Source organism: Marmota marmota, unplaced genomic scaffold, assembly GCF_001458135.2.
Source record: "Marmota marmota marmota unplaced genomic scaffold, marMar, whole genome shotgun sequence".
Lineage (NCBI taxonomy): Eukaryota > Metazoa > Chordata > Mammalia > Rodentia > Sciuridae > Marmota > Marmota marmota.
Window position 1 is genome coordinate 1,118,778 of NW_025999873.1, and position 10,422 is coordinate 1,129,199.

General features: G+C 39.3%; 1 protein-coding gene and 1 long non-coding RNA gene across 8 annotated transcripts in view; both read left to right on the forward strand.

Moving 5' to 3' along the window:
• The window catches only part of Akap10 (A-kinase anchoring protein 10), a 70,799-nt gene extending 67,837 nt beyond the window's left edge, over positions 1 to 2,962 (forward strand). For all 7 annotated transcript variants that reach the window (XR_007341603.1, XM_015506823.2, XM_048786248.1 and 4 more), the window contains one exon: positions 1,712 to 2,962. Coding sequence is in view for 6 of the 7 variants with exons in the window: in XM_015506823.2 (XP_015362309.1) it covers positions 1,712 to 1,717 (6 nt within the window). In the remaining variant the exon portion in view is untranslated. The remainder of the gene's footprint in view (positions 1 to 1,711) is intronic.
• A 3,881-nt stretch (positions 2,963 to 6,843) lies between these two features.
• Positions 6,844 to 9,149, forward strand: LOC125611422. The gene is made up of 2 exons (XR_007341615.1): positions 6,844 to 7,870; positions 8,142 to 9,149. It is a non-coding gene; the product is annotated as an uncharacterized LOC125611422 (long non-coding RNA).
• The last annotated feature ends 1,273 nt before the right edge of the window (positions 9,150 to 10,422 follow it).

The window sequence follows — 10,422 nt, forward strand, 5'->3', positions numbered from 1 at the left end:
TTGGTTTAGGTCCAGCATCACTCTTTCCCTGCTAAATGTCTAACTTTTTCCTCTGAGAACTGTCATTACCAAACTTGGTTTAATTGTGAACTTTTCACTGGGCTGATTCATACCAAAGCCCTATTCATTTTTGCAGACTCTATCCTTTTTTCTGTATAAGGGTGATAATTTTTGTCTATATTTATCTTTTGGCTCAGGCAAACCTAAAATAGTAAAGAGCAAACTAAAGGTGTATGAAGACATACAAGGTAGTTATTTTTGTGATTCTCCATTATCAGGTTGATGATAAAATGTTTGAATAAGAAAATGTTCTTTAGAAACTATTTTGGAAAGCAGATGTTTATAATTCAGGTTTTTCATTTGAGTTATGTATTTAGATTTTATTACCACATGCTTTTCATTTTTAGGATATATGGGTATATTTTGCTGTCTTTTATATTTTGAGCTTCCTAGGCCTTGTCTTTGGCTTGTCAGGGCATCTATCTGTCCTACCTGTCCCTCAGAGATCAGTGGTTTATTGCTATGAAACAACAACAACAAAAAAAGCAAAAACAAAAAACACTAAGCTATCAGGACTAGCTGAATCTGTTTAATTAATTAATTAATTTCACAGTGCTGGGTGTCAGTGGCTTCACAAATGCTATCCAAATGTTCCACTACCAGACTGTCCCCAAGCTTTTGAATCCATTTTTAGGCAATATGTGTGACCTTTTGCAAGTGACTTTGCTTCCTCAGTACCTCATTTCCTCTCAATAGATTAGAGAGATTGCATAAGAAGACCTCAAAAGATCCCCTTCTAATTCTCATTCCATGACTTTATGAAAATAATGAGCAATCCCTAGACCCATGCAGGATCACTCAGTCTGTTTAGCCCATGTTGATTCCTCCCTCTGCTTTGAACCCCCAGCTCTGCATTTGCCTATAGAATAGGCTTAGACATTTTGTGTGAACTACCTCACATCATTACTGAATTGTTTGATGAGCATTTGCCATCAAACAATTGTTTCTGCAATGTTTGTTTCTTCCCCAGTACTCTAAATAAAAGAGACACTCAGTCTTGTGAGCTTTGTGGTATTACGTATTATGGTTTTATTGTCATTTAATGAGTCCCTGTGGTCAGTTATTTTGGATATTTGATGTTTATACCTGTTACAAACAACATTTTTATGAATGTTTTGTAAGTCTTTACCTTCTCTTATGCTGTAGGGTTAATTTCCAGAAGTAGAATTACTCTGTCATAAAGTGAAACCATTTTTCATTCTGATATTGCCAAAACAAAAAGATTCAAGCAAGTACTTAACCTCTTTAAACTTCCATGCACTCATATGTAAATGAGGAGATTTATATTTATTTATTTATTTATTTATTTATTTTTTGAGATGCTATTTTATTTTATTTATTTTATTTTATTTTTTTAGTTTGTTACCTATTTAATCTTTTTTTTTAATTTTTTATTATTGGTTATTCAAAACATTACATAGTTCTTGATATATCATATTTCACCCTTTGATTCAAGTGGGTTATGAGCTCCCATTTTTACCGAGATTTATATTTTACTTCTCAAGACTTTAGTCAGTTTCTGAACTGTCATAAGCTCTGATGTATAGTAAACACTGTGTAAATGATTGCCTTCTTCTTTAGTCTGTATTAATAATATGTTACTTGTTACAGAGATGTTACCTTACCTTATACTTTTTCTTTTTCTTTTCAGCTATGACTCAAGAACTGAGATAAAGGAAATCTGCTTTTGAAGTATAAGAGAACTTTTTTTCCTTTGGTTGGATTCTTCAACACAGCCAATGAAAACAGCACTGTATTTCTTTTCACTGATATAACACTGTTATTTCCAGGAATGAATGGGAGACAATCCTAGACTTCCACCATATTGCAGAGTAACATGTAGACATAAATGATGCACATGATGTTCATACAGTGAGTCACAAAGCTACAAAGTGGTATTGTTTACATTACTAGAAAATTATTAGTTTTCCAATGGCAATAACCCATGTGTGATAGAGTTAGCCCACTGAAATAGACAGGGACCACATCCTGTGAGAGGCAGATAAGCATAGAGCTGATATTTGGTGCACATTCTTAGAGCAGGAGTCCATCTCAAGCAGAATTATAAAACGTGGCAGAGGTGCTTTGCTTTGTCCTCCTAAAATTAACAGGTGAGTCATCCCCACTCAGAGTCAGGCAGCTCTCAGTGGCAATGTGTAGAACTGGGTGAGAGTTCCTTGTGTAGTCTTCACAGAAGCATTAATTTAGAAAGAAACAGACAAATCGCAGGTCATGTTTCAGTGACATTGTCCTTTCCTTTGGTGGCAGCATATCCTTAAAACCAGTCTCTCCCTGTTAACAAAAGGGCAAATTTAGTTTACTTTGAGCATTAGGTCTTGCTCCTTTGGAGCAAGCAGCAACATTTACTACGCTCCAGTTACTTAACTTCCCTTTCAGAATGCATGTGGGAGGAAAGACATAAGGATCACTCCAGTTTTTTCCCTGTGGTACCTCGAACAAAATGTTTATTCACAGATTATAATTTTGTTTTTTAAAGTGGGGAGAAAAGTACTCAACTTGCTTGATTGCCTCCCCCATTTTTTGCTGTGAGTGGGAAGTGTGCAGTGGTGGCCTTTTTTCTTTTTGTCTTCAGTACAGAAAGACTCACTCATTGCCCTTCTGCTCAGGCGGCTTTGCATTGGGACTGCACAGCCATCAGCAAGGTGGCCCAGTTGACATGCACGCTCCGCCAGCCACACCATGCCAGTGCTTCCTCTCTGTGTGTAAATGAAGGGATAGAATGTTCTCTTAGGTGTTACTGCTTTTGCTCAGACTTTGCAAAAAAGAAGAAGAGAAAAAAAAAGGATATATATATATATATATATATATATATATATATATATATATATGCATAAATATATAATTATTAATCACCTCTCTCCTTGAGAAAGTCTTGATTGAATAGAGAATTTATTCATTGCAATATTGATTGTATAGAGGCACACTGTTTCATCAACAGAAGAAGCAAAAAGGCTGTGTATAAGTTTTTTGGTACTATGTACCACCTCTGTTCTTATAAAGCTGAAGTATTCATGTACTTAAACCATATTCTATTTAATTGTGTTTGATTTTAAATATATATATATATGAATTATATTTAAAATGGTGTCAGCTTTCTGCTTTCAGGGCATTTATGGCTCTTCTGTTGAAATTTATTGATCCCGCCTAATATTTCCATTTGCTTTACAAAAACCCAGAATACAAGCCACTACTGGATTTAGCCTTGTGTTTGGAGTGTAGGCATAGACTTGAAGTCTTTATTAGGTGTATATGCTGTGATTAATTTATTTTGTTCTTTTAGCAAAATATTTCCATCCATTTCACATTGCTTCAAACTTTAAATAGGAGAAAAGCAATATAAAGGTCTTAGAATTAAATGTGGTTTTGGGTGACTGTTGCTGCCTCTGCATGTTTTCGACTAACAATTTCTGTAAAACTCTAGGCTATTCAAACTTAGTGCTTTCAATTAAGATAATTTCTAGTCATTTCTTTGTATACATTTTGTGCTTCTGAGTTAGAGATGCCAGTAGTCATAAACTTCTTATAAAGACAAGATTAGCAAGTTTGAGATTTGGTTACCCTTTTCTGCCTCACCTGCTATGAAACACAGAAGCAGCTTTGGTCTGAAATTATTAGCCAGATTTCATATTTGATCTAAAGTAAGTCCTTGTGCTCCTTTTAAAATTGGAATGGAATTCATCTATTATTGAGCAATTGCTGTGTTCCAGGTTCTATGCATTGTGCCCATAAAATATAATTCCCTGGCAGGGTTTTTATAGGTGCAATTAATCAGTTGTTCACTCTTTATCATGTCATTGACATCAACTCATTGTTTAAAAAGTAAAAATAATAGTGAGAAAGTGATACTTTTTGTAATTTGGTGTCTTTATCACACCTTTATAAATTTGATGAGAGTGAAAAGCATTGTCAGCCAAATCCAGTGAAGAGCAATAAAACAGGGAGCAATTTATTGTAACTTTTTCTACTTGGGGTCCAATATTCACTACAGCTTTATGAAATGTAAGTGGTTTACAATACTGGAACTTTGACTAGTTCAGTAGAAATTTGGAGGGGAAGGTCATTCTGAATTGTAGGAAATCTAAACTTCATTGCTGTTTTATTTAGCTAAGCCACTGATCTGTCTATTGACACTGTTTGGGATCCTTCCTGACTCAAAAGTTTAACACTCCTATGTTTGTACAGTGATCTTTCTTTTGCCCTTTCATCCCTATCCCCCACATTCCGATTGATTGGACCAGGGCTCAACTCCTGACCAGATAGGCCCAAGACAATTCTTTATTTGAAGGATTTTGCATGAGGAAGAAATGGTGGTTTGGATGTGGCACTTAGAAAAGAGTTGGCAGTGCATGGGCAAGCCTAAGAGAGCAGCTGCCTTGGTAACCCTCAAGACTGTCCTGATTTCTGCATCCAGTCCTGCATCCTTGTGTTGGACTCCACTCATCCCTCAGCAATGCATAGAGTGAATCAACCCAAAGTTAGTATTACATAGCAACCAGAAGAACCTTGACTAAATCCTGCCAGACTGCTCTAATTCCTAATGATCATGTGTGTTCTGCATGTCTTCAAAGTATTGCATTCTGGGAAAGACTTTTTCTTTAGTAAACCTTCCTTGGTCATGGTATATTCTCTCAAAATGGAATCCTAACCCAATGGAACTAAGAGACACTCACTCATTTTTGTAATGAGAAGTTAGGCCTCAGTAAAGTCCCTTACTGCTGGGTGCAATGACACACACTTGTAATCCAGGGGCTTGGGAGGCTGAGGCAGGAGGATCACGAGTTTAAAGCTACCTTCAGCAAGAGCAAGGCACTAAGCATCAGTGAAGGTCCTGTCTCTAAATAAAATACAAAACAGGGCTGAGGATATGGCTCAGTGGTCAAGTGCTCCTGAGTTCAATCCCTGGTTGTCTGTGTCCCCCAGTCTCCCCACCCCCACCAAAAGAAAAAGAAAAGTTCCTTACCTATTGCAGGATGGTCACCATGAGAACTTAGTCGTCTTCCTAGGCCAGGGCCTCTTCATGTTTCTCTGTATTCTGCACTCATCAATGTAATAAACCCAGAAATAGAAGGCATTTCAGTTCACATAAGCTTAAAATGAGAGGAGGGGGATAATTGTTATAAAAATCTATAAATGCTAACCACTTCTATGACCAGGCCAGATTCTAGCTTTTGGATAGAGTCAAGGGAGTAAAAACCTTCAAGGTTACAACCTGTGGGGTTCACACTCTGATGCCCTTTCCAGGAAGGCACTGAGGAAGGCTTACTGCTAAGGCAGGATTAGAAATGGCTCCAAGTAGCAGGAGAATGGTACTGTGGATTCTGAACTAGTGGGAGTGGTCATAAAAGACACTGGGGGGGACTTGTGTGAGCAAAAACCCAAGGACATTTATCTTCAGTTGGGGTTTTGCCTTCCCTTTTCTGCTTGCCTAACACACAGGAAAGTGAGTATTCTTGCTTTAGTGAGTATCACTAAAGTATTTCCTCAGTTTGTGTCTTTCAAACTCTGTGCTGGCACATTCAGGATGCCACAAAACTTCCCTGGAACTTCCCTTGCCTAAGACTGGTAGTGCATCTGTTACCAGATGGCACCATGGAAAGGCATCTGGATGAGTGGGCCTTTAGATGTTCCATGAGTAGATCTTGTAAGCATGGGCTGGGTCAGGGATTCTCTGGGCCCAGTCTCTCTATGGCAGGTATGCAAGCAGCCTAAAAAGAATGGGCTTCAGCTTGAAGAAAGTTGAGATTTGCCAAAGAGCAAATGAGAGATGACGATTGTGACAACTGCCCTTTTCCCTCATCTTCTAATTTCCAAGTCCCATTGTCTTGAATGTGCCTTCAGGCACATCCCTAAATGATCTCAAGCTGGCCTCTTCTACATCATGGTAAGAATCCCATAATGCCATACAACATGTGAGAGTGGTGCTGGCTTAAAGAAGCACCTGGTCAGGGCTTGGCCTTTCAGGTTAAGTGTAGCTCTAGGTGGAGGGCCCCAGCCTCAGGAGCTCATCAAAGCCCCACAGTCCCTTTCAGATTTTAGTTTTCTTCATTTTCGTGAAGAGCAACCACCATTCCTTCTGATTATTCAAGTATTGGTTTCATAAATGTCCACCCTATAAGTATCAGGCCTGTTTATCCTGAAGGGACACAGAAAGGAATAAAACAAACTTTTAGACCCTTTGGAACTTATATTCTACTGAAAAGATGGAAATTGGAATTAGCATCTAAAATGTACTGTGGGCAAGAGATGTGCCTCCGTGGTAGAACATGTGTACCATGCACAACGTCCTGGGCTCCAGCCCCAGCCCTCTCCCCTGCCCCAATAGGTTAATAAGATATGTGCTGGGTTTTTTGACTCAAGATGGCCTTTTGAGCCTATGATTTAACTCCTCTACCCACCCCTAAAGTCCTACTGTAAGTCATCAAGCTCCTGCGAAGCTCATAGGGAGAACTGTAGCTTAAAGGAGGAGAGACATGGGGCCTGAGAAGGCATGCCCTTCCATGAGAATGGGTTGCTGTGTCATTCCATTTACTTGCTGCAAGATTAGAACTTTTGGTACTTATTTAGGCTTTGAGTAAGGTGTGGACATCTTGATGTCTGACCATGAAGACCAGACTGTCTCTAAAAAGGGCAAGGATTAGAAGAGCTCATAGGATCAGTCTCAGCTCAGTTAGTTCAGTAGCTAGGCAGGTTTTCCCAAGGTCATGATTTTATATTATATGCACACATTAGTCTTGTCTCTGGTTTCTAAGAATCGACATGTCCTAAGTCCATGAAATGATGAGCTCCTTGAAAGTTCTACTTTAATGATAATAATAAACAGCATAATTGAGTACTTGCCATAGGCCAAGAACTATCTCATCTGACTCTTATGACAATCTTGAAAGGTAAGTGCTTATTTTTTCCTTTCTTATAAATGAGGAGACTGAAGGTTTTAAGGTAAAGGAATTTTCCAGAATCTCACACCCAAGCTGTGAGACTGCCTCTTAACACTGCTATGCCTGGCAAAAAATAGATGTTTGCTCTTCCTTCTTTTGTTTTCCCCAGTAGCAATACTCACCATGGAGTAGCAGATGTCAAAGACTTAAGAAAAATTTATTACCTTAAAGCAGTAGTTCTTAAACTTTCACATGTCTGGATCCCTTGAAAAGATGTTTTGAAACAGGTTTCTTTGCCTAACAACCAATTTCTGATTTAGTAGATCTGGGGTGGAGCCTAAGAATTTGTATTTTACCAGATTCCTAGATGATGATACTGTTGCTTTGCTGCAAATTGAGAAATGAGTGTTTTCATTCCTGTTTATTTGAAATGCCATGCTATATAAAATGTAATTTGAAGACCTATTATTCATGACTCACTCAAAGAGGCAAAAGTCCTTTATTAGCATACAGATGTTTATCAGAGCTGAACACTACCACCATCTAAGCACGAGCCCCCTTTCTCAGTCCCTAGGAACCTGAACATGTCTGAGACCCTGAAATCTTGTCTCATGCAAGAGTAAGGGTTAGAAGAGGCCACAGACCAGTTCCACCCCCATAGTCATCAGTAGTTTTCAGTTCTCCAGCTTCAGTGCCTTTGCTGGGAACCCTGACATATTCCTTCAGGCTGTGGTTTGGGCCTATCTGGATGCTACTCGAGGTCCCCATGGAAACTTTTGAACAAATCCTGTCTGATCCATTTCCTATAGTTTGTCTTGTAGGTTTTTGATGCCAGCTGCCCTCTGAGGTCCTGACCATACCTTTCCTGGCCCATCTCCTTTGCTGTCCACCTTCCTAAGTTCCATAGGATACAGGTACCTCATTCTTTGATCTTCTCTTTCCTCTCCATTTCTTCCTCCAACACTTATTTCCTGAGGGCCTGTTATATGCCTGTTCTAGTTGCCATAGATACAGTGCTATCCAGGGCAGACCCGGCATCTGTCCTGCAGTATAGAAAATGAATAGAGACAATTCAGTCTGATGAGTGCTGTGAGAGACAGTAGGGACCTGTTGGGGGCAATTTTGGTGTGATACCTTCTCCTTTTGTGATTCACAAACTTCTTGACCATCTCAATCTTTCTCTAGGACCTACCCATTCTGCACATCTCTTTCCTCAAGATAACTATTTCTTGGCTTGGGGATGTAGCTCAGCTTGTGTGTGAGGCCCTGAGTTCCATCCTACGCACTGCAGAAAAAGAAGAGAAATCATTTCTTAATAGTCATGGTGTGCTGGTCACTCCCAACCCCGTGACTGGACCAGGATTCCTTACCAGCATCCTCCATAAGCTCCTTGCCAAATCCTTGCTCCATATCCTCATTTAAACCCTTGCCACCTGGGAAGACTGTCCTCTGATCTCCACTGTTTGCTTGGCTCCAGTCCACTCCTGACTCCATTCTCCAAGATACCACTTCTAGCTTTCTTCACTCCTACCCCAGGCCATCCCAGGAAACATCACTGCTCATGATGTTGATCTGCCCAACAACCTTTTGCTATTTCATTCCTCAGTCACCCATATAACCATCCTTGTCATTTCCTGCAACTGTTCTACGCCTGGCTGCTCCTCACATTTTAGCCCATACCAGCCTCAAGCAAGGCAAGTTTGTATAGTTATAGTTTCCTCCTATTGGAATGGATTAAATAGAAGGAAAAACTTGACTATTCCAGGAAAGTGTTCCCTCACTATTACAGGAGTTAGATTTTTCAAACCAGCCTTTCAAAGAGCTATTTCAAAAGCAATAAGCAAGTGGTTCTAAGGTTTACAAACATAGACCTACATGATAATTGGGTGTGAGGAAGAATGGTCCTAAGGTGATGACTTGGATCAGACTTTCCAGTGAGTGTCAAAGGCATGTTTTAAAAAGTGCTGCTACTCAAACAACTTAAGACACAAGGGATGGAGGTGTGCTTCAAAAAACTCTGGCTATAGATCTAAAGACTTTGAAACACAAGATGCTTGTAGAGAATTTGAATAAAAATTGTTACTTGAAACATGAGAATGGGAAAAAAGCAATATTTTGTATTACTGTATTATTGTATATACTGTTATTTTAAATAAGCATGTATAAGTAAATAAATTAGCTATTATAAATAGACATCTGACTATTTAATCAACATTCCTAAAAGTATGAATACACAGATGAATATCATAATTTTTTTTAAAAAAATTCTTTTTCTTTTGAAATCGGAACTTGCTATGTTGCCTGGGCTGGTCTTGAACTCCTGGGCTCAAGCAATCCTCCTGCCTCAGCCTCCCCAGTAGTTGGAACTACAAGCACATACCATCATGCCTAGCTCAAAAATTAAGGAAATGGGGATTTACCTTAAATATAACATTACCTGTTTGCATAGCATTATTTGCTAACTCCAGATTCCTTATTGAGCATTGAAGATATTGACAGACCTAATCTCAAACTATGAATCTTCAATTCATTTTTGGTTCTCAGAGCTGCTGCCTTTGCTCAAGCAATGCCCATAATCTAAAATGTCTTTCCCCACAGTCTAAAGAAGTCCTTTTCATCTCCAAAGTCTTTGTCACTGCCTCTTTTGCTTCCTCCTTCCAAAAAGTCTTTCCTGATATCCAATTCAGTTGAGTCCCCCTGTGCTGCCCTAACACAGTGTCCAGTTTGGAACCATTGAGTTGATTCAGGACGGGTGTGATGTGGTGCATGCCTGTAATCCCAGCAACTTGGGAAACTGAGGCAGAAGGATAACAATTTCAAAGCCAGCTTCAGCAACTTAGCAAGACCCTGTCTCAAAATAAATAGGGATGGGGATGTGGCTCAGTAGTTAACCACCCCTGGGTTACACACACAAGAATTTTTAATCATGGTCTGTCTCCATCACCAGATGGGAATGAGCTCTCCCAAAGAGCTGGGTTTCTCCTAGGAAATGCTAGGTGGAAAAAAGTTTACTCTAAATGAAGCAGGCCAAGTTAATGGCCTTTCTAGGCTCATCTACCCAGACTCAGAACTAAGCCTTCCTACAATTGGGGGCTGAAAAACCCTATCTACTCTAGCCAGAGGCTAATTTTGAGATGTTCCTCTTGGATTAGTCCAGCAATTCACAAGCCATCATTTATGGGTGCTCAGGTGCCCCTGGAACCCATTCTGGAAGTCTGTAAAGCCAAAATTAATTTTATACTAACGCTAGATGGATTGTTTTTGTCCCTGTATGAATATTTGCACTAAAGATGCAAAACTGATGGGTGAAATTTCCGGCAACAGGAAGAGACACTAAACTGTACCTGTCATTACTTTATTCTTCAACAACATGCACTCTCCAGGAGGGGGAAAGCCAACTTCCCATAACAATGTTCTTGGTGCATCAATAAGAATTACTGGTTTTGTGAAATCTTAACCCTTGAGT